General features: G+C 40.4%; 1 protein-coding gene across 1 annotated transcript in view; it reads left to right on the forward strand.

Annotated features, from left to right (window-relative positions):
* PRSS55 (serine protease 55) overlaps window positions 1-24,946 on the forward strand; it is a 105,916-nt gene that overhangs the window by 73,387 nt on the left and 7,583 nt on the right. The window contains exons 2-5 of the mRNA XM_055345814.1: window positions 11,029-11,199; window positions 19,013-19,205; window positions 20,786-21,036; window positions 22,424-22,566. Coding sequence (XP_055201789.1) covers window positions 11,029-11,199; window positions 19,013-19,205; window positions 20,786-21,036; window positions 22,424-22,566 — 758 coding nt within the window. The remainder of the gene's footprint in view (window positions 1-11,028; window positions 11,200-19,012; window positions 19,206-20,785; window positions 21,037-22,423; window positions 22,567-24,946) is intronic.

Raw genomic sequence — 24,946 nt, forward strand, 5'->3', positions numbered from 1 at the left:
CAAATGCTATTTCTGCATCTATTGAAATGATCATGTGATTTTTATATTTCATTCAATTAATGTGGTGTGCCATATTAATCCCAGGGACAGATGCCACTTGATCATAGTATATGATCCTTTTAATGTGCTATTGAATTTGGTTTGCTAATATTTTGTTGAGAATTTGTATATCTATATTCATTAGGAATATTGGTCAGTAGTTTTTTTCTTTTAGAGCATCCTTATCTGACTTTGGTATTAGAGTGTGCTGGCCTTGTGAAATGAGTTTGGGAATATTCCTTCCTCTTCTGTTTTTTGGAAGAGTTTGAAAGACTTGACATTGATTTTTCTTTAAATGTTTGGTAGAACGAACCATTGAAATTGTCAAGTCTTATCCTCTCTGTGTTGGTTGGCTTTTGTTTACTGATTCAATCTTTTATTCATTATTGGTCTGCTCAGATATTCCATTTCTTCATGATTCAGTTTGGTAGGTTTTATGTCCTAGGAATATATCCATTTCTTCTAAGTTATATAATTTGTTATCATATAATTTTTAAAGCAGTCTTTTATGAGTTTATATATTTTTGTAATATAAGTTGTCATGCCTTTTTTATTTCTAATTTTATTTATTTGAGTCTTCTATTTTTTTTTCTTGGTCTAGCTAAAGGTTTGTATATTTTGTTTATCTTTTTAAAGAACCAACTTTGGGATCCCTGGGTGGTGCAGCGGTTTGGCGCCTGCCTTTGGCCCAGGGCGCGATCCTGGAGACCGGGGATCGAATCCCACATCAGGCTCCCAGTGCATGGAGCCTGTTTCTCCCTCTGCCTATGTCTCTGCCTCTCTCTCTCTCTCTCTCTGTGTGTGACTATCATAAATAAATAAAAAATAAATAAAGAAAGAAAGAACCAACTTTTAGGGGTGCCTGGATGGCTCAGCCAGTTAAACATCTTGCCTTTGGCGCAGGTCATGATCCCAAGGTCTTAAGATTGAGCCCCATGTGTCTGGCTCCCTGCTCAGTGGAAAGCCTGCTTCTCCCTCTCCCTCTGCCTGCAGCTCTCCCACTTGTGCTCTCTCTCAAATAAATAAATAAAATATTTTTTTAAAAAGCCAACTTTTAGTTTCATTGACCCTTTGTATTGTTTTTCTGATTTTTATTTCATTTATTTCCACTCTGATCTTTATTATTTCCTTCCTCTGCTAACTGTAGGCTTAATTTGTTTTTCTTTTTCTAGTTCCCTGAACTATAGATTGTTTATTTGAGATCATTCTAATTTCTTAATATATACATTTATCACTATAAAATTTCCTTTCAATTGCTTTTGCTCCATCACATAATTTTTGATACATTACATTTCCATTTTCATTTGTTTTGAGATATTTGTAAAATGTCTCTTTTGATTTCTTCTTTGACCCATTGGTGGTTCAGAAGTGTAGTTTCCATGTATCTATAGATTTTCCAGCTTTCTTCTTCTTCATTCTAACTTCATTCCATTGTGGTCAGAAAAGGTAGTTGATATGATTTCAATGTTCTTCAAACTCCTAAGATTTGCTTTGTGCCATATTGTGCAAGAATGTTCCCTATGATTCCCAAAGAATATTCTGCTGATGTTTGATAGAATGGTCTATACATATCTATTAAGTTCATTTGTTCTGGATTATGCTTCAATTCCAATATTTTCTTTTGATTTTGTCTGGATGTCCTACCCATTGTTGACAGTGGAGTAGTGAAGTCTCCTAATATTATTATATGTTTGTCTATTTCTCTCTTCATATCCATTAGTATTTAATATATTCCAGTACTGCAATGTTGGGTGTGTATATATTTACTATTGTTATATCTTCTTGATGTGTTGACTTTTTAATCATTTATATAATGACCTTCTGTTATCTCTTGTTATCTTTTTTTAGTGTAAAGTCTACTTTGTCTGATGTAAGTATGGATACCTTCACTTTTCTTTTGTTTTCTACTTCCATGAAATATCTTTTTCCAACTCTTTACTTTGAGACTAGCTGTGTCTTTAGAGCTAAAACAAGTTTCCGGTAAGCAGCATGTAATTGGATCCCACTTTTCTTTTAATCCATCCAGACATTCTTTGCCTTTTTATTGGTGAATTCATTTCATTTAGATTTAGAGTGACTATTGACATGTAAAGACATACTACTGCCATCATATTATTTACCTTCAGGTTGTTTTGCATCGCCATTGTTTCTTTTTCCCTCTGTTTCTACCTTTGTAAAGTGGTTTTCCATGGTGATTTGTTCAGTCTCTCCTTTTATATTTTGTGGCTCTACTCTAGGTTTTTAGTTTGTGGTTACCATGTGACTTATATAAAACATCTCATATATAAAAAACTTATTTTTATGCTGATAACATTTGCCTATAAAATTCCACTTTACTCCTTCACTTTTATATTTTTCATGTCACACTTAACCTTTTTTTATGCTATGAATTCACTGAGAAATTATAGTAGCTATAGTTATTTTTAATGCTCTTTTCCTTTAGCTTTATAATATAATTGATTAACAGCATTCTAATATAGAGTTCCAATTTCCTAATTCTGTTTATTTTTCACCTTTGCTAGAGTATTGTATACTTACACTTACTTTTATGTCACTGATTACATTTTTTTTTTTTTTTTTTCATTTCAGCCTGAAGAACTCCTTTCAGCATTTCTTGCAAGGCAGATCTAGTGGTGGTAAACTCTGTTTTTATTGTTTGGGAAAAGCTTTATTTCTCTTTCATATCTGAAAGATACCTTACTGGATAAAGTATTCTTGGCTGGCAAATTTTATCTTTCAACACTTTGAACATGCCATTCTACTGTCTTCTGGCCTGTAGATTTTCTGCTGAGAAATCTGAAGATAGCCAAATGAGGGTTCCTTTGTAGACTACTTTCTTTAAAAAAAAATTAATCTTGAACTCTTGTATTGTACATAAAATTTAAAACCAAATTGCATATCTAAATATAAAAGATGAAAAATAAAACTAGAAAATAACATAGGAAAATATCTTTATCGAACTGGGATGAGGAAAATGTTAATTTAAGATGTAAAATAATCAAATTCTGGAATAATGACAGGTAACAAATTCTCAGCATTTACATTTCAGCATCTGGCACTGTTCTCAGAACTTTATGTATATTTAATCTTCACAAAAACCCTAATATTGCCATTTTACAGATAAGGAAACAAATACAGAGATATTTTGTAACTTATTCTGAGACCACACAGCAAGTGTGTGAAGGAAATGTAATAAATTGCAGTCAGTCTAACTTCAGAGTTCATATGCTACAGGTCTGATTGTGTTTATAATCTGGGATGAAAAGGTCCTTCTAGTACATCAAATAAAAATATTGATGAAATTTTTACATAAATTTAAAATTTTTACATTTGGCCCAAAATAGAGTTTTAAGAGTGTTAAAGAATCAGGGGAAAAGATTTTGCAGCACACACACGAGACAAAGAATTCATGTCATGAAAATTAAAAAAAGTCTTGCAAACCAGTTTATAACACCCACTCAAATATGAAAAATGAACCATAGGAACAGGTAATTCTCAAAAGGATAAGTGGAAAATGTTACAACCAAGGAAAATGTTATAGGTAAGGAGGTAAATGATGGTCTTGTGACCAGATACATTTCAGAAATACCAGATTAAATAAAATTAAACTATTTTCTTTACAGAGAGATTTCTCAAAACCTTTAATATGTGTATATTCACTGTGACTCTACAGAAAAAATATTAAATAGAGCACTTCTAAATCTTATGTAACCATGAGGCCTTTTTTTCTGTGCAGCTTCTAATAGGACAGGGATTTTACAGAACATGCTTGAAAGTGCTGCATTAACTCATTTACTCCTATAATAGCCCTAAAACTTCTCCTACTTTATGAGACTATATAATTTAATACAGGTGATCTAAATTAATAAGGCCCTTATTCCACCACAACTCTGCTGTTTGTCAGAGTGTTGGGCCCAGAAAGATCCTTAATACATTTATAAAGAAGGGAATGGAGACTGGAGAAGCAGAGGCAATTGCTAAATTGTTTCTCTAAGTTTCCTGCATTTCCAGAACTCTGGGTCCAGACCTTGGGAGATCATCTTAAATAGCATGTCCACTAAACCCCAAACATCTACTTTGATTAATCAATTGTAATCTCATTTCCTGAGCCATTTGCTCTAACTCAGCACCCCCTCAGGACTCTAAATCAACTCTACAGGACCCAGGTGAGAGGTTGGAGGCCTCTCTCCATCCTCTGCTCTGGGTTAGCCTGGCACAGACCTGGCTTTCCAAGACATGTCCCTTGAGCATCATAAGCAGTGGAATTAGAAGCTGGAGCATCTTCTTTTCATTCCGGTCAGGAATTGCCCAACCTATTATGCCTTTAGCCAAAGCTGATAAAATGCCACCTGCAGCTGCTTCAGTTGGGGCCATCACAAATGCATGGCAGAGCTGGTCTTGGGTGATATCACAGTAAACCCAGGGTTAGGGAGGGAACAGGGAATGTAGGGCAGCGTGGCTTAATGAGTCTGTGTGCCTAATCCTTCCCTGTATTCCCTCCAGAGTGGCAAATAAAGGAATACCATGTTAGACAAAATTCTATCATATGCTTTGGTATCAAAAGCTATCAGTCTTTAAGTGAGTTTTCATATTTTTTATCTCAAAGCTTGCTATGACTTTCTAGAAGAACTTTATTGTGATGTTAATGGGGAGAATGGTGGAATGATGGTGGGTCATATAGTCACATATGCATGAAAAGATTACTCTGAGTATTACATAGATAATATTTTAGAGAATAAAATTAGAAAAGAGAATATAACTTATTAGGAAGTGGCTCCAGAAATGCAGATGAAATGCAGATGACGGTGACCTAAAGTAGTAAAGAGAGTAGGCTTATTAGTTTGCCAAGGCTACCATAACAATGTACTTCCATACTGGGTGGCTTAAACAACAGAAATTTCTCAGCTCTGGAGGCTGGGAAGTCCAAGATCAAGGTGTCAACCAGGTTGGTTTCCTTCGGAGGGTCATAATGGAAGGATCTGTTCCAGGCTTCTCCCTTTGGTGTGCAGGTGGCCAGCACCTGCTGCCTCTTCAGATGGACTTTTTTCAGTGCACGTGCACTCCTGGTGTGTCTTCCTCTGTGTTTTTTTTTTTTATTATTATTATTTAATTTGATTTTACTTCCAGTATAGGTAACATACAGTGTTATATTAGTTTCAGGTGTAAAACATAGTGATTCAACAATTCCATACATCATTCAGTGCTCATCAGAACAAGTGCACTCCTTAATCCCCATCACTTATTTCACGCATCCCCACACCCACCTCCACTCTGGTAACCATCTTCTTATTTTTATAAGAACATCAGTTATATTGGATTAGAGCCTTATTTTAACTTAGTCATCTCTTTAAAGACCTCACCTCCAAATATGACTATATACTGAGGTACTGGAGGCTGGGACATCAACATAAGAATTTTAAAAGTACACAATTCAGCCCATAACAGTGAAGTTACCAAGAAACAGATATAAATTAAAGATAACCAAAGAACCAACAAGGTTGAATATAAAAGTAATGTGATTGATAGCAGGCAGATACAAGTACAGATCTGAAAGTCTGGGGTGAAAGTGTAAGTTGGAAAGTCATTAGGCTGTTGAAGTCATGGGAATGGATGAGATTGTCCACCATGAAGGTTTAGAGTGAGAAGCAAAGAGGGCCTAGGGCTGAGCCTGGAAGAACTGCCAACATTTATAGCCCTATAGAGGAAGCAGAGCTAGAAAAGGAAGCTGGCAATTGCCAGAAGTAATGTAGCAAAATAAGACGAAGGTGTTGGTGTGCAAAATAGGACTAGAATGTTCCAAAAGAGGAGCAATGTTTCCTGATTAAAGATAATCCCCCCCCCCCCGCGTGTATCCTCTGAACCCCTCAGTCCTCCCACAGCCTCGGGAATCTGATACTATCAATTACATGCTCCCTCCTAGTCTCATGCTCTTTTTCTCTTCCGCGTCTTTCTCATCAGCATTTAAATGTGTTTAAATCATCTCCACCTTAAAATCTTCTAAATAAACAAGTCTCAAAAGGTTCTCCCTTTACTCTGACTTACTCTATAGCCACTACCCTATCTCCACCCATTTATAACAGTCTTTGTAAGGAATTTAAAGAATGATTGTACAGATGATTGATTGAAGGAAGTACCAACTGCCTAAAATAGCTGCTATCTACAGGTAAAGCAATGACTCCTACTTTCTGCTGTTCTCACAACAGTTCTGACATCAGACGTGTGGGTTTTTCTACACCAAGCACTTCTCCGATTCTTAGTGGACGTTGAATGGGAATCCTACAGTTTAACTCAATTCTGACACTAACTGCATGGAGTTAGTATAGACCCCACAGGTTAAGGGCTCAGTCCCACAAGACTGCACCCACTTCAGATGCCAATCACAAATCTAGGTTGTCACCTACATTTCTTACTGATCTGCTATAAATCAGGAGTTCCCACAACCCTTCCTCAGTTTTCCTAATTTGCTAGAACAGCTCATAGAACTCAGGAAAGTGCTTTATTCACTAATATAAAGACTACAACTGAGGGACAACCAAATGGAAAAGAGACATAGAAAAAGATATGGAGAAGGGACATGGAATTTTCATGCCCTCTCTAGATGTGCCACCCTCCAAGCAGCTCCATGTGTTCACCTACCCAGATGCTCTCTGAACCCCTTCAGTTAGGGTCTTTATGTTGGCTTCATAATGTAGGCTTGGTTGACTAAACCACTGGCCACTGGTGATTAATTCAACCTCCAGCCCTTCCCTCCTTAGAAATCAAGGCTGGGAGGACGCCTGGGTGGGCTCAGCGCTTAAGCACCTGCCTTCAGCACAGGGCATGATCCTGGGGACACGGAATTGAGTTCCGCATCAGAAGCCTGCTTCTCTCTCTGCCTGTGTCTCTGCTTCTCTCTCTCTCTCTCTCTCTCTCTCTGTCTCTCTCTGTGTCTCTCATAAATAAATCTTAAGAAAGAAATCAGGGCTGGGGCTGGAAATTCCAACCCTCTAGTCACAAGATGGGTTCCCCTGGCAACCAGCCCTCTAGGCTAGGGGGGTTCTTCAAAATCATCTCATTAACATAAACTCAAGTGTGGTTGGAAAAGGCTTGTTAAGGATAACAAGAGACACTCCTTTCATCTCTATCACCTCAGAGCTGTTTTAGGGGCCAGGACAAGAACCACATATTAAAATAAAGATGTTCCTATTGTTCTTAGCACTTAAGAAATTTCAAAGATTTTAAGGGTTCTGGCAAGGAACCCAGATGAAGACCACAACATATATTTCTTATTATATCACAAGATTACAATAATATTCCCCAGTTAACCACAAGAATCCCCAGTTACCTACAAGTCTCCCTAGCTACCTATAAGATTTCCCAATTACCGGCAAGGCTTGCTCCCTCCTCCCTTCAGGTTTCTTCTGTCACCTTGTCAGTTAGATCTCCCCAAACACTTAAAAACAGTACCTGCTACTTTCCCTAACCTGCACTCCCTATACTCTTTCCCTGCTTTATTTTTCCATAGCACCAATGATCATCTGTTAGAATCCCTATCTTCAGGATTTATTTAATCTTTGTTCTCTTCTCCTATAATAAACTTGGTGAGGGAAAGGGCTTTTTAGTTTTTATTTACTCCTATATCCCTAGTTCTTAGAAGATCACCTGGTACATTTTAGGGCCATCTGCTTTATTCCATTTACAAATTCAAATGTTAATCTCATCTGGAAACACCCTCAAAAAACACACTCAGAGATAATGTTTAACTAAATATCTGGTACTCCATGATCCAGTCAAGTTGACTCATTAACCCCCACACTCAGTAACCTGTAATACTGGTCTGGTTCCTTAATTTGTCCGAGGCTTCTTTCTTCACTGTGAAAGGAGGAAAGGAGATAACTTGGTCTAGTTTATAGGGTTGTTCTGCAAATTAAATGTGATGCTAAATACAAAACTTTAGCATGGAGGAAGCCATCAGAACAAGCCAGTTCCCTGTCCTTCCAGCGTTCCAGACACCTTACTCCAAGAGGGTTAGATGTGAAGATGACCTCAAGAGCCTGTGTATACCTGAGACAATGATCATGATCTGCCAGTGACTGAAAATGCAAACTTAGGCTCCAGAATATCACATCGTCACAGCAAGCATGTTTTGGATGCATTACTATGTAGTAGTCACTGTGTTGTGACCTGCATGTTTGTATCCCCCTCAAAATTCATTTGTTGAAACCCAACTCCAGCATGATAGGATTTGGAGGTGAGCCTTTGAAAAGTAATTAGGTCATGAGGGTGGAGTCCTCACAAATAGGATTAGTGCCTTTATAAGAGATATGCAGAGATCTCTCATCCATATGAGGACCCACTAATAAGGCAGCTGTTTGAAAACCAGGAAGACAGCCTTGTCCAAGAATCAATCATCCTGGCATCCTGAGTTTGGATTTTCAGCTTCCAGAACTATGAGAAATAAATGTCTGTTTTTTAAGTCATCTAGTCTAGGCCACAGTTGGCCCTTGAACAACACAGGTTTTGACTGCACAAGTCCACTTTTACACAGATTTTTTTTCAATAAATACATTGGAAAATTTTTTGGAGATTTCCCACAATTTGGAAAAATAGACAAATTGCATAGCCTAGAGATATTGAAAAAAATTAAGAAAAAAATTGGTAGGGCGCCTAGGTGGCTTAGTCGGTTGAGCATCCCACTCCTTGGTTTTGGATCAGGTAGTGATCTCATCATCATGGGATTGAGCCCCGCATTGGGTTTGACTCTTGGTGTGGAGTCTTCTTTTTTTTTTTTTTTTAATTTTTCATTTATTTATGATAGTCACACAGAATGAGAGAGAGAGGCAGAGACATAGGCAGAGGGAGAAGCAGGCTCCATGCACCGGGAGCCCGACGTGGGATTTGATCCTGGGTCTCCAGGATCGCGCCCTGGGCCAAAGGCAGGTGCTAAACCGCTGTGCCACCCAGGGATCCCGGTGTGGAGTCTTCTTGAAGATTCTCTCCCTCTACAGCTCTCTCTCTCTCCCTCTCTCTCTCTCTACACACACACATACACACACACATACATTCTCTCTCTCTCTCTCTCTCTCTCTCAAGTAAATAAATCTTTAGAAGAAAAAAAGACTTGATGTGTCACAAAAACATAAGATATATGTATATACTAGACCATTATATCATTTATTGCCATAAAATACACACAAATCTATTACCAAAGGTTAAAATTTCTCAAAACTTATGAACATACAAAATTTACAGACTGCACATAGAGCCATTCACAGTCAGGAGAAATACAAGTAAATGTAAAGATGCAGTATTAAATCAAAACTGCAAAAATTAACTCTAGTGCATACAGTATTGCCATAATAATTTTATGGCCATCTTCTGCTACTATTTCAGTGAACTCTATTTCACTAGGAGTATCCATCTAAAATGCTATGATGCTGGGACGCCTGAGTGGCTCAGTGGTTGAGCATCTGCCTTCGGCTCAGGGAGTGATCCCAGGTTTCTGGGATTGAGTCCCACATTAAGCTCCCTGTGAGGAGCCTGCTTCTGCCTCTGCCTACTTCTCCCTCTGCCTACTTCTCCCTCTGCCTGTATCTCTCTCTCTCTCTCTCTCTCTCTCTCTCTCTCTCTCTCTCTCTCTCTTTGTGTGTCTCATGAATAAATAAATAAAAAGTCTTTTTAAAAAAATGCTGTGATGCCAATCATTTCCATATAAGGAGCTGATCTTTCCAGTAAATTGTGTATTGCAGTTAAAAACTAATCTCTCATGGTTTTTTTGTATTTTTCATTGTGTTTAGTGCAATACTATAAACCTTGAAGAACACTATGGACCCATAGAAAGTGTTACTAGTGATGCTGAAAGTTCTCCCAAGAAGCAGAAAAAAAAGTCATGATATTATAAGAAAAAGTTTAATTCCTTCATCAGTACTATAGACTGAGGTCTGCAGCTGTGGTTGCTCACCATTTCAAGATAAATGAATCCAGCATAGGACCATTGGAAAGAAAGAAAGAAAGAAAGAAAGAAAGAAAGAAAGAAAGAAAGAAAGAAAGAAAGAAAGAAAGAAAGAAAAGAAAAGAAAAGAAAAGAAAAGAAAAGGAAAGGAAAGGAAATCCGTGAAGCTATCACTGCAGCTTTGCTAGCAGGTGCAAAAGACTTGCACTTTTTGCAAAATGCTTTTTTATCTCATATTGAAAATGCATCTTTCATTTTTTTAAATGATCTTTTTTTTAATTTGTTATAAGAAAAGCATACCTGTAGGCTCTCATATGATTTGAGAAAAAGCGAAGTCATTATATAACAACTGTAAGCAAACAGAGGTGAAGGATCTAAAGCTAGAGAATTTAATGCCAACAAAGGATGGTTTGATGATTTTAGAAAAAGGTTTGTCTTAAAAAATATCAAGATAACAGAATCAACTTTTGCTGATCAAGAGGCAACAAACAAGTTCCCAGATGCCATTAAGAAAATCACTGATGAGAAAGGATACCTTGATCAGATTTTTTCATGCAAATAAAAGTGCTCTATTTTGGAAAAAAAGAAGAAAAAGCCACAGAGGACTTTAATTAATAAGGAAGAAGAACCAGCATCAGTATTTAAGGCAGGGAGGGATAGGCTAGCTCTACTATTTTAAGCTAATGTTGGGTTTATAATGAGGACTACCCTTATCTATAAAGCTACTAACCCCTGAGTCTTGAAAGGAAAATATAAACACCAGCTGTCAGTCTTTTTGTTGTACAACAAGAAGGCCTAGACAACAAGAACCCTTTTTCTGGACTGGTTTCATTGCTGCTCCGTCCCTGAAGTACCAATTGGTAAGAGGGTAAGGGACTGCCTTTTAAAACTCTCTTGATACAGGAAATGTTCCTGGCCACATAGAGCTCCATGAGTTCAACACCAAAGGTATTAAAGTTGTCTACTTGCCCCCCAAACATAATGTCTCTAATTCAGCCTCTAGATAGGGGGATCAGAAAGACTTTTACTGTTCATTACACACAACAATCTGTGTAAAGCCAACGCAGTAGAAGAGAACCCCAATGGAGAGAACACTATGAAAGTCTGGCAGGATTACACCATTGAAGATGCCGTCATTGTTACAGGAGAAGTCATGAAAATCATTAAGCCTGAAACAATAAATAAACTCCTCATAATCGGAGAAACTGCATATCAGCCTATTATTGCAGGTAAGTGGTTTTTTAAAAGCTGTAACAATTTTACTAATATTGTATTATTAATATGATTGTAATACTACATGCCATAAAAATTTTATAACAGTTTACTCATTTAGTGTATAAGCAAGGCTACCATGAAGCAATCATATCAATTACACTAGGCTACCACAAAGCAATCATACTGCTGCTTCAATGCATGGATCATTATACCTGTAAAAAAATATGAATTTCTCTTTCACCATCTCTTTTCATTTTTTACTTTGAGTGTTAGTAATACATATAATATCTACAGTGTTTTGTATCACCTAAGACTGTTGATGTTGGTACTAACAAATAATTCACCTTGTAAACAGATAATGTAAACTTATGGTATTAATAAATACAGTACTCTAAATATATTTTCTCTTCCTTATGATTTTCTTCATAATATTTTCTTTTCTCTAGCTTACTTTATTATAAGAATACAATGTATAATATTTAAACATACAAAATATGTGTTAACTATGTTATTGATAAGGCTTTCCATGAACAATAGGTTATTGGTAGTTAAGTTTTTGGAGTGTTAAAGTTATACGTGGATTTTGGCTGTAAGGCAAGGTCGGTGTCTTTAACCCCTACGTTGTTCAAGGGTCAACTCAATTTGTTACACAGCAGCCAGGAAAGACTAAGACACGTTGTGACCATAGCTTGATTCTCATGTCAATCCTAACAGGTAGGTCCTATTATACCCTGTGCAGAAATAAACAAAACTCTCAGAGGTAGGTTAACATGCCCAAGACCCTTTATAGAAGCATTGGAAGCAGGATTTGAAGCTAAGTAAGTCTGACTTCAGAAATCATCTCTAGTACAACATGCAGGCTACCTACTAAATAACACAGTACAATATAAATAGATGCACAACTTTTAGGGGCAGCAAGTCTCTGCATGAAAGTCAGAGAGGAGACCAGATGCATCTTCCAAAGTGTCTGACTATGTCGTTACTGGATATTGGTGAGGCTCCTGGTTGTGTGTAGTCCAACAATAACAATGGTTTTTGTCTGATCCCCTGGTAACAGCTGCCTAAATGGCCACATTGTGGCCAATTCTTGGCTCAGCAAAAAGGAGTTATGATCAATTGGCTGCATCTGTCATGAGAGGTGGGGGCTGGGGGTGGGGTGAGGGGCTGTGGGTTGAGCATGGCAGTCCTACCGGTCATTTGCTTGCCTGAACTAGGTGACTTGCCTATGCTTGTATGGATAAGTACATTCCCCACAGTTCAGCAAACTGCTGTAAATGGAGAAATCATGAAGCTCCAGCCAGAATTTTCCCACCAACTGCAAAGGCACTGGAAAAATGCAATGGGTAGTATAACTGCTATGTTTGAACAAGTGCAATGCATGGATTTCAACCAACACACAGCTTCATTTGTGTCTCCCACCATCTTTTTAAACTCCATTCAGCGGGGATGATTTGTCCTACCCAGATAGAAAAGCTCCAGGTACACCTTCTAGTTGTTCAGAGATAACAGTTCTATAGGCACTTCAGTCCCAACCCAGTTTCAGTGTAGGCACTAGAATATCTAAACTCTTTCAGAGGCTGAAATCTGACTCTGTTAAATCTCCCTCTTCCAGTCTGGGTCCAATTAGGAACAAGGGCCTTTTCTCACCTCTGGTTCTGCTCACCTTCCCCCACCTTGAGCAGCTCTTTCACTCCTGGCAGGAATCAAAGTTGAGGAGAGGGTACAGATAAAGGTGAGCTAGTCCAAACATCAGCTTCCTGACCTCTGGGCCTAGGAGGCATTTCCTGCTGACTTTTAGGGTAGTGTCTCTTGGGTTCTTCTGTGGTTTCCTGCTATCCTCCTTTGTCCTGCAGCTCCCAGGCCTGGTTGCACAACCCCACCTCTTTGGGCTCCTCTTGCCCCCTTCAGGAAGCCTTATGTGTGGATCCTCAGACACCCCCAACTGGCTCTCTCCCCTGTGTGGCCCACACTGCACAAACTAGAGGGTCAGTCCATCCCTCCCCAGAACCTAAGTGGTTGGCCAGACACTCTCGCTCTCCAGAGTTCCTGGATGGAGTCAGACTCTAGTCCCACATTCCCAGGGACCCCAGGAAGCTCTGTACCCTAGGCCTGACTGACAATTCTCAACATGGTTCAGGATGATCTGCACTGGGATCATCTGGGAACAGCTGTTAAAATGCTTAAATCTGTTGTCCTCCTTCCCCTCTCCTATTCACTGGATCAGCATCTGAAGGAAAAAACTTGGAAATCAACATTGGGGTTACCAGGTAAAATATATAATTCCAGATACACTAGAATTTCATATACAATGTGAATTTCTTTCTTTCTTTCTTTCTTTCTTTCTTTCTTTCTTTCTTTCTTTCTTTCTCTTTCTTTTCTTTCTTTCTTTCTTTCTTTCTTTCTTTCTTTCTTTCTTTCTTCTTTCTTTCTTTCTTTCTTTCTTTCCTTCTTTCTTTCTTTCTTTCTTTCTTTCTTTTTCTTTCTTTCTTTTTTTTGTGTGTGTGTATGTATCTCTCAGACATTGCATGGGGTCCACACAGATTAGAAACATATTTGTTCTTTACCTGAAATTCAAAATTAAGTGGGCAGCCTGTGTTTTTATTTGATAAATTTGGCAAACCTTAATCTGCACTGAACAAGCTCCCCGGGCTGCACACCAAAGTTAGAGATCTATTAGCCAGGACTGTGGTAAATAAAGTCACCAGGATTAGGTCACCCTGGGGGTGTCTGAGGTACCAGCCAGCCAGCAGTCCTGGGTAACCTATGTCATCATGTGACATCATGTATCATTCTTTTCTTTTTGGATTTCTATAGATTCCTTATAGAGCACCGAAGTTTCTCTTCACACCTAAGCTCTCATGTCTGCCCAGTTCCAGGGGGGTGGTATTCTCATTGTAGCCTCTAGGAATGGTGCCCTCTGGAGATGTGGTTGTGCACAGTAGCTCTGTCCACACCCATCTTTCCCCTCCATCAGTTCAAGCATTTTGCGATCTGTTGTTACTGTAAAAGAGCTTTTTGCACACACACACACACACACACACACACACACACACACACACTAAATAATAATGCTGGGCAGTGAATGAGTATTTCACAAGAAATAGGGCTCAGTCATGTTAATAGGAGGGCTATAGACCCAGAAGGAAATGGATCTTCCTAGAGGTGAGCTGGGCTTTTGTCCAGATACTTTAGTAGAAAATGAGCAACAATTTAGTATGAGTTTGCCATTATCCCTGCCTTCCCACAAGTGAGATTAGTAGTCATCCTCCTTTCTCCCAATCAGACCTAGGGCCCAGGCTCCTCCTCCCCTCCACACCCCACCCCTAAAACCTGAGCAAAGGGAAAAGGCACCAGCATTTAGCAGGGGTGGGTGTAGCATGTCCAGGAGAGGAGAGAGCTGAATCTAAAGGAAGAGCAAAGGGAAAGCCTGGAGTTTCTTGGTGGCAAGACTAGGGCCCAGTGACCTGGCATGCTTTGGTACTTTTACCCATGTGCCAATAGAGAAAAAAAGTTATCCCTTCACCAGACCTCTTCTGTTTGAGACAGATTACGTATTATTCAGAACAGATGAGAATTGTACCTTCCCATGGCCACACAACAGGCCCTGGGTCAACCCTCAGAGTGGACACCTGGGTGCTGAGGAGCAGTTGCCTGCAGGGGTCTGTTGGACAAGCAAAGGAGTAAGTCATCTGTCCTGGAATTTCCCCTCTCAGGAAGTAGATGGAGCCATACCCTTGGTATGGTAAAGAGGGTCCATCACCCAAGTCACATGATCTTGTTTTGAGCTTCACAATGACTTTCTTCATGGACCCTATTATTCCTTTCCTGCAGGTGATGAAAACCAAGGGAGCTAGGCTGGCAGAGTAGACAATGTGGCCTGGAAAATGAACTGCGATCACTTTGGGAACTGAAATTAGTATGATTCATTTCCAAGCATTGGGCCTGGCCACTGGCCAGGAAGGCAGTACTGAGGATGCTTGAGTAGTGTCTACCCAAACCCATAGCCCTTTGTGACATCATCAGCCAGGGACTGACTATAAGAAGAGAGGCTCTGCCAACATCATTTCCCTCAATCCTGGCCTCCTTCACCTCCTAGGCAAACATCAAAGCCAAGGGGCATGCTTCTGTTATCAATTCTGCTGCTCATGTCTCAAGCCAAGGGCGTACATGTTGGTATGTGGACTCCTCTCCCAGTGGCCAGAGCAGCTCTCCCAGGTGGGGCTGGGCATGATGGTGACCTTGCTCACGTCACTTCCATCCAATCAGTGGTGAGCATTAAGGGCTAAGGGAAAGATTCAGTTGTTGAGCTCATTAATTAGCTAATTGGTCACTAAGAGGCTGGCCCAAAAGAGCACAAGAGCAGTAGCTTCAGGTTTTCCCATATACTCCCCCAAAAGATTTCCCTTATTTCCCTTTCTTCTCCTCTCTTCCTGAGCCCAAAAGTTCAACCCATCTGACCTGAAGTTTCAGCTCTGAAATACTAACCTTTATTCTTGAATGAGTAATAGAGTGCCTAGAAGCAAGGGCCCAGAATGAGCTGAGCATTAGAACTCCAAATCAGGGGAAGAAGAGCATGGGGCTCAGGAAAATGACAGAGTTCTGGTGAACTTCAGATACAGAGCAAAAGTCTAGCTGGGCACATTCACATGTATGCACACAGGAAGAAGGCCAGGGCCTTCTGTTCTCAATAGGCAGCCCCTCATGGTTCTCTGAGGAACATCAGGTTCTCTAAGGTTCTCTGAACCTGATGGGTTCTCTCTCCAAGGTGTGGCTGAGGTTGGAAGGAAACTGGGTTATTTCGCTGCTCTTATGGGTCAGGTAATTCCCCATGTTTAACTTCCATACCATCACAGTGGGTTCTCCACACTCAGCCTCATGCATGTGTGAAGAACTCTGAGCCTTATGAAAGTTGAAGATTTGTCCCAAGTCACACAGCAGGGAAGTAGAAGAGCGGGGATTTTGTACCTGTTTGACTCTAGAGCTCACATTTCCTCTCTCACACTACCCCATGAAAAGAACACAGCCTATTCACCTGCCCTCCCTCATTCTGGCCTTGGGCATTGGCTGAAATGTGAGTGGGTGGTAGTGCATGTTGTCAGGAAAGAATCAACAGAATGTGCCTCTCTCTGGTGTGGGCAATTGCAGTAGATTCTCACCCATTTTAGCATTGCCTCCATCACAGCTCAGGGGTTTTGTGCTCTACTATTAACAAGTTTACAGGAATTTATACCCGTGATATCAGTTGTTCTTAAGACAAAGATGGAGAATGAGGCTCAGCTGCCAGCCCCATGGAGCCTTTGGTGCAAGATGATATGAGAAATTCTGACAGCTAATGTGGCTTGAGGATTTACTCTGTGCCAAGCACTGTGTTGGACACTTCAATACCCACACTCTCATTTAATCTGTAAAACATCAGTTCTATGCAAGGGAGGGTAAGTAGCTTTCCCCAATGCTTACTGAAATCATTTAGTCAGTAAACAACAGAGCCAGGATTGGACTCAGGCTGTGGGGCCCCAGAGCCTGCCCTCTTAGAAAATGCCATACTCTGTGTCTCAGAGATGTCACACAATTGGTTCCCAAAGCTGTCATCCATCATTCAATCAAGCTTCAGGCTCATAATCATTCTTAGTATTGTGGCACATTGCCTCCCACATGCACAAGGCCAGCTTGTTAACATGACTGAAGCCATAAGTTCGTATATGATTGTTTTATCCTGACTTTCCCCCTCAACACTGTATTCGGCTCACATCATTAAAGGCCCTCCATAAGCATAATTTTTATGGCTGAATAGATGTGCCCTACTTTAGTCATAACATTGAGGATGCCTTCAATTTATTGCTGTTGTAGAGATAACTGTAGTGAACATCTTTAAACTGCTGCATTCTAGATTCTTCCCTTAGGATAATTTCCCAGCAGTAGAACCACTGGGTCAGAGGATTGTTCATCACTATTGAGTGTCCCTTCCACGCCATCTATGATGCTGTCATTCTATTAACAACAAGACAGGCATGTATCTTTTCCCAGATGTGGCTTACATTCTGGTATCATAGGCAAAAAGGGATGAATACTGTCTGAATTAATACATTGTTAAAGTGATGAAGAAACATAATGCAGGGTAGGAGATAAAAAGGGGCCAGGACAGGAGGAGCTAGGAAGATCTTTCCAAAGAAGTGATTCTTGAACCAAGGCCTGAACAAAGTGAGTCATGCAACTACCAGAGAGAAGAATATTCCAGACAGAGAGGGGCACTGAGTAGTGCTAAGAGCACCCACCCTGAAGTCAGATTGCCTACGTTCAAACCTTGGTCTGGCCATAATTATCTGTATGACCTTGGGCAAATTACTTAACCTCACTGTCCCTCAGCTGTCTCAACTGTAAAATGGGAGTGATAATAATAGTACCTATCTCAAAGCATTATTATGAAAGTTAAATAAATTGGTCTTTGTAGAGTGTAACATTGCATGATGCATAGTAAGCATCTGTGTCTAGTGAATAAAAGAGGAAGTGCAGATCCCAAAATTCTGAAAAGAGCTTTTATAGATTACTGACAGCTGAAGGCCTTTAACACAAATTGCTAAATTTTCACTCTAGGTTTGTTTTTGTTTTTTTTTTTAAGTAAAACATGACCACTACTGGGCCACTCCAATCCATATTACAAAATCCTCAAAACCTTTATTGAATGAAAAGTTGGGAAAGTGGCATCCAGAAAGAGACAAGAGGAGATCTTAGGCTCCTTAGAGGCAAACTCATTCCTTGTTCCAGAGCACAAGGTGACATTCATGTCAACCAATATTAATGGCATGTCTCCTCCTCCTGGGGGCAAGGTGCTGGTCCTGTACTCTGTTCAGAGTAAATTTCTCTTCTCTGCATGAGTAGCCACAGCCTTTGTTTTCAGCGTCCCAGGGCATGGAACTGCTTTGCCTGGAACAGAATGTTCCATCTATAATGGCTCAGCCTCAGAGCTTTCAGTAGGTCCAACCCTTTCTGGGCCACTTTTCTGTTTTCCTGCATGTATATTTCCTATGGCTGCTATAACAAACTGCCACAAACTTAGTGGCTTAAACATCACCCATTTCTTATCTTATAGTCCTGTAGGCTAGACATCCAGCACTGGTCTCACTGGGCAAAGATCAAGCTATCAGCGGGACATTATTTCTAATCTGAGGCTTTAGGAAAGAATCTTTTGCCTTGCTTTTTCTAGCTTCTGTAGGTCTTCTGTATTCCTTGGCAGGTAGCCCCTCTATCTTCAAAGCCAGCAGTATGCACCTCTGCATGCCTTTCTACCATAGTCATATCTCTTTCCTGCTTTCTTCCACCATGTTAAGGACCCTTGCAACTACATTGAGCCCACTCACGTTATCCAAGATAATCTCCCCATTTTAAGGTTGGCAGATTAGCAACTTTAATTCCATCTCCCAAGTCCCCTTTTCCCTGAAAGGTAAGCCTCCTGATAAGCTCTAGGGAATGGCCCATTAGGACATTGACATCTACTGGGGTTGGGAGCATTATTTTGCCCAGCACTCCAGGGGTGGCTCTGGACAAGTGTTTTCCTGTGATTTATTTTAGACTATTGCAGAAACAAGCTCAGTGAAGTGATTTGCCTGAGATCATAATGCTGGAGAGGGGACAGAGCCAACACTTCTGACCCATGTCCCAGACTCTGTGCAACAAAATAAAGCATCTGTTGGCTTACTTGTGTTCCTATGGGTGCTTCAAGGGAAAGCTTCTTCTCTAGAATGGATATAATGATAGCTACTTATAAGCCTCCATGGATATGGACTAAGTGTTGCTACTTTTCCCTTTTTTTTTCCTCTTTCATTCTACCAGAATGTGGTAAAAGACCCATTTTTGAGGGAGGATCTCAGTATTCCAGAATCATAGGGGGGATGGAGGCTGAGGTGGGTGAGTTCCCATGGCAGGTGAGTATTCAGGCAAGAAATGAACATTTCTGTGGTGGCGCAATCATCAACAAGTGGTGGATTATCACTGCTGCTCACTGTTTAATTTCTGAAGAGCTACTGTAAGTATCAAGAGCCTATCCCTGTTGCCTCTGACTCCCAGGACACCCCCCACACTCAGCAAGACCTGATTGCTAAGGGAAACCCTAGCCCTAGTCAGTCCTGAGTCAGACAGAAATGATTACCACCCAACCCTTCAGCCCTTTGTCCAATGTTTTATTTCAGTTTTCCTCTTCACAATGTATAAATTTGTTCATTTGTTCTTTTTTTTCTTAGTTGAGTTTCTCCGTCAGCTCTGACTGTATGTTATAAAATATTTATATAGTTCCAAAAGCCTTTTGCCTCTCCTGCCAAATCTGACATTCTTCCCAGGAAAGAGGAGGCAGTGAGCCTGATGGTGGCATCTACTGTGCCCTACACATTGCCTCCAAGGACCAATAACTATGGTTTCCCCAAGGTCACATACTATCCTCCTCAGGAACATTTGTGGTTTGGTAGAGTCAAAGTCCTGGTCCATCCACACCTTCTAGGACATGTAAGTCCTTCTAGGAGGAAATCCTGTTAATTCTGGAAGTCTGGGATCCTAGGCTATCTGACACTCTATTTACTTGCTCCTTGCAGAGTTGTCTCTGCACTCCAGGAGACTGGTTGTAAATCTAGCATTTACTGGTTACTAATCATGAGTCAGTTACCTGCTAAGAAATAACCTTCATTAACTTATTCATTTATATATCAACCCTGAAGAAGGTAGATGAATAACCCCCATTTTAATTCATTCAATCTTACAACAATCCTCTGAGGCAGGTAGAATGAACAATCCTATTTTATAGAGAGGGAAATAGGCCCAATGACTCACCCACAGTGCACACATAGTAAACAGAAATAGGATTTAAATCCAGGCCCCAGTGCTTATGCTTTCTGTGATACCTGCTATACCACCTTAAGAAAGTTGGAACATTTAAAAAAAAAAAAAGAAAAGAAAGAAAGAAAGTTGGAAGATACACAGAAAGTCTGACCTTTAAAAGTTAATAATAATAATAATAAAAAAGCAGTGGAAAATTTCACCATGACATAATCAAGGAGACTTGTTGCATATGCTTCCATGATATACTTAAGGATTGGCTATTAGGAAGTTTCTGGCCATTCTGCCTGGAGGGAATGCCTAAATTATTATTAAAAATTCTTTCTGCTTAATCAGTGGTAGGTCTAGATTAAATTCTGTGCCTGGGTCTCTAAGTTGCTGGTAGACAAATCAATGTAATAACACCTTACCTATCTGAAGCAAGTTTGATCTATGCCAAGTGGTCTCTTGTGTATTCTTTGGAGTCCCCAAAGCTGTGTACTCCCTCTGTACCATTAGCCAGGAGTATCTCATTCACATCTCTAAGACTGCTGGAGCAGCAATGTGGCCGTGGTCTGCCCCTCCTGCAGTTTCACTTCCCTCGACCTCTTTAAAATTCTTACATGAATCAATCAATCAATCAATAAATCCCTACATCTTCTGAGCAACAGCTCCAGTAGAACAAGTTCTAAAGGCTCCTAGAACTATATGGGATTTAGGTTTTTTTGGGCAGAGTAAATTCTGTGTGCTTCATGACTCCTCTTCTCCTTCTACTTCCCTCTCTCTGGTTCTATGCCACAGTCCAACAGACTTGAGTGTTGTGTTGGGAAGCAATGACTTAAGCAGCCCATCCCTGGATATAAAGGAGGTTACCAGCATAGTTCTTCACAAGGACTTTCAAAAAGTCAACATGGACAATGATATTGCCTTGCTGCTGTTGGCCTCGCCTATCACATTCAATGGACAGATGGAGCCTATCTGCATACCCAGGAAGCCCACCCCCTCCACATGGCACAAATGCTGGGTGGCAGGATGGGGTCAGACTAATAGCGGTACGTGACTGTTCAGCATCTCCTGAGAGCTTCTGAGGGAGGAGCCATATCACAGGCATCTGAGGTTGGGCCCGTAAATCTAAGGATGTGGTCAGGGACATGAAAAGAGAGAGGGCTAAGGGGAAAGGAGAAAAAGACTTGCATTGGAGCAAATCCCTGCATACCTGAGGCTCACAGAGGCCAAATCTCAGCCCCTTCCCAGTGCCAAGGAAGCATCTCCTCGAAGCCCCAGGCTGAGATGCCAGGTCCAAGCCATTCGCCAGGTGTGGTCATATTCAGCCAGCACAGAGCAATCTTGTTTGCTTGTTTAACTGAATTTAAACTCCTCATTTTGCCAGGGGCCCCCTTCCTTTTTATTCTCTCACATCTCCCTTGATTCACACCTTGATGTTTCCCACCTGGTTCCTACAGGCATTCTAGATACCTGTCCTGGCCCAGTCTTCTGATGGTCCTGGAGTGTTGCCCAGCCATTCTTAGAAATGAATGTGTTGTTACTTGTTGTTACACTGTTACTTGGCCAAAATAGGAGGAACTATGTGGGGGCAAAAAGGGATTATGAAAGCCCCATTGGACTTCCCCCAGTGAAAATAGGTAGGGGAAGAGATGGGAACAGCATAGCACTGCCTCAGGACTGAACAAGACTCTAGGTACATAGGGAACTTTGCAACCAGCTGGGGTCTGGAAGATGGTAGGAATTTCAGGGGTTTACTAACCAGAGAAAAACTAAAGTAACACTGTTTCTAGGCTACTACTGGAGAATTAGAAGTAAAGAGGAGGCAGATGGGTATCTGTAAGATTAAAAGTACTTAATAAGAAGAAGAATTTGAAAATCTGTGTGGTCTGAGTTAACAAGACAGAGAAAAGTTCAGACAAATTCCTGGAAGCTGGGAGTCCAGAAAGGGCTGTGACAAATCTCCTATAAAGACTCTTAGTCAACCTGTCCTTGCCTGGAGGACCTTAAAGCCTTTTTCCTGGGAGCACAAACCTACTTTCAGCAGCCTTGTGCTAAGGAAGTATCATACTCACATACTAAAAAGTAGCAATAGGTATATAGGCTGAAGAGGCAGGATTATACTGAAAAATGATCAATAGCCAGCTCCAAGAAGTCAAGTCTATAGGGTCGGTTGGAGTCAAGCAGGAAGCCTGCTTGGAAGCAGGAATATAATTTTGAATAAGAAGAATAATTCAAGTAGGTGAGGAATTCTTTAGAAAAGTCTGAGATGACAGAATGAGTGAATAACATAGAATTATTGGAAGGAAGTGGAGAGTGGAGGATGTAGAGAAAGATAGGCAAGTGGCTGGTGGGATGCAGGGATGCACAGGGTGATCTAGTTGCCCTGGGACTGCTATCTAGTGACTTTTATAATGTGCTTTCTTTGTGGGCTAGATGACAAATACTCTATGAAAACTGAGCTGATGAAAGTGCCAATGATCATCACGGATTGGGAGAAATGTTTAAAGGCGTTTCCAAAACTTACCAAGAATATGCTGTGTGCTGGATATGAGAATGAGAGCTTTGATGCTTGCCAGGTAACTAAGGAGTATTCCCACCCTCACCTACAGGCTCCTATCATCTCAGGGCTGCCAATGCAAGGGTATCTTCTTTTCACTGAGAATAGACAACAAGAGTCTATTGTTGAGAGCCCTGGGAATCAGAGCTCCACCGTGGGAATGGGGACATGAATTGAGGAGTACTCATTGTCAGATCCTTGGAATGTTAATGCATAGCCATGAGTCATTATATAGCAACCCTGTGTAAATATTTCTATTCTTCTCTTGATATACTACATAAATAGGGCTCCAAGACTTTTCCATTTCTTGAAGTTCTTTTTTTAAAGATTTTATTTATTTATTAATGAGAGACACAGAGAGAGAGAGAGAGAGAGAGAGAGAGAGAGGCAGAGACACAGGCAGAGGGAGAAGCAGGCTCCATGCAGGGAGCCTGACATGGGACTCAATCCCGGGTCTCCAGGATCACGCCCTGGGCCGAAGGCGACACTAAACTGCTGAGCCACCCGGGCTGCTCTCTTGGAGTTCTTAAAAAACAAAAAGCCAAGCAGAATTTGAGATTCATACAAGGAATCATTTTATTTCATTAACTGTTGAGCACATTAAGCCCTGGGGAATACAACCATGAATGAGATAGTTTCTCACCAAAAAGAGTCCACAATCTCCTGGGCAGGCAGTTGAGTAAAGATCTGTAATATTTTGGAAAATACATGTGGACTTCACTCAACTAAAGACTGGTATCTTAGTTTTAATATAATGAACACAACCATTTAAAAAGAAAAACAGTTTTGATTGATGCTCGAAAAAATATGAAAAAATCCTCAGAAATTAACTTTCTATGGCTCTAAGGATGAACTATGCATTTTGTCTTTACTTTCTTCTTCTTGGGAGATGCACTGTTCATCATCACTTTGATGAGTTCCACTTAATCCTACTCATTGGCTGAGTATAGAATCTCATCACTGCTGTAAAACTATGAATGCAGATGTTAAACATTGTGTAGAGTGAAAATGCTGTTTCATGGATGGGGAGAGTATTTATCTACAGACTTATCTATTATTGTTTAATGTTAGGAAATGGTAAAAAAAAAAAAAAGGAAATGGTAGTTTTCCCTGCTAGACTGTGAGATAAGGTCTAGGGAGAGAGTTGCTGAGAATAGGGGTTGAGGGAATCAAAGGAGAAGAAAATGAAGAAGAGGCCTGAGGTAAGAAAGAATGGACTCCTGCAGCAATGACACTGTTTAGGAGTCTCTCATGTGGTGAATACTGTGAGGACCAAAGAGAGAAATGATATCAATATCATATTAACCTTGAGTTTTCTTCACTTTCTGGACAATTTAAAACATTACAAGACAAAAAAGAGAATCAGGAGTTCTGGTTCTGGACAAGATGGAGTAAACATATTATGCTAATCCCTCCCACTAAGTACAGCTAAAAGTACTGGACATTATATTGTAAAAACAAAAATAAAGGCTCTGAAAGGTAAAGATGCATATTGCATATCCTAATGCTTAAGGAATGACCCAACAGTGAGTTCCTTGGGTTTTCTTTTTGCCTCTTATATATTCTAGACTGGATGTTAGACAAGACTGCCACCCAGAATGCCAATATGCACAGAGGAAAACTAACAAAATAAGAAAGACTTCCCTCTCTCTGGACTAGGAAAGGAGCAATCTAGCAAGGTAGAAACTTTTTGACAATAAATATTAAATATTGTATTCCAATAAATACCAAGAAAAAATTGATGCCCCCCCCTACCCCATCAACCAAGGTCAAGTGGACAACCTTGACTTCCTTCTACTGCCCACCATGGTAGTTACAGAAGAAGCTAAGTGGAGAACCAGAAGTTTAGCTACCATCTAGTAGTAACCAGCCATCCTCTGCCCCCCTTGATGTCACTGGAGGCTACCTGAGGAACTTGGGCTTCCATCCCACCCAGGTATCCCACTCAGGTATAACTGGGCACTCCTGCTTCTCACCTCGGTGTCATCACTGGCCTGAGTGGGGAATCCAGGCTTCCACCCCAATCCAATGGTAGAGTTGCTATCCCACTCCAGTTTCAAAGAAACCTGTTAAAGGTGAAGATTTAAATGAGAACCAGTCTTATAACCTAATACTCAAGGCAAAACTCTAGGCAAGATCTGTCATAGCTAGAATAGAGAGTTGGATTTAATTTATTGATAAACACAGGATAAGGAAAATCAGGAAAACTAAAGCCAAAAGTCAGAGTGAAGAATTTTTTTTTAAAAGAAAATTGAGAACCATTAATTCCTAGAATAAATCCAATTAAAACTTGACTCAAGGAGTACCTGGGTAGTTCAGTCAGTTAAACTCAGGTCATGATCTCAGGGTCCTGGGATGGAGGCCTGCAACGAGCTCCCCCCTCAACAGGGAGCCTGCTT

This window comes from Nyctereutes procyonoides, unplaced genomic scaffold, assembly GCF_905146905.1.
Source record: "Nyctereutes procyonoides isolate TBG_1078 unplaced genomic scaffold, NYPRO_anot_genome, whole genome shotgun sequence".
In the NCBI taxonomy this organism is placed as follows: Eukaryota; Metazoa; Chordata; class Mammalia; order Carnivora; family Canidae; genus Nyctereutes; species Nyctereutes procyonoides.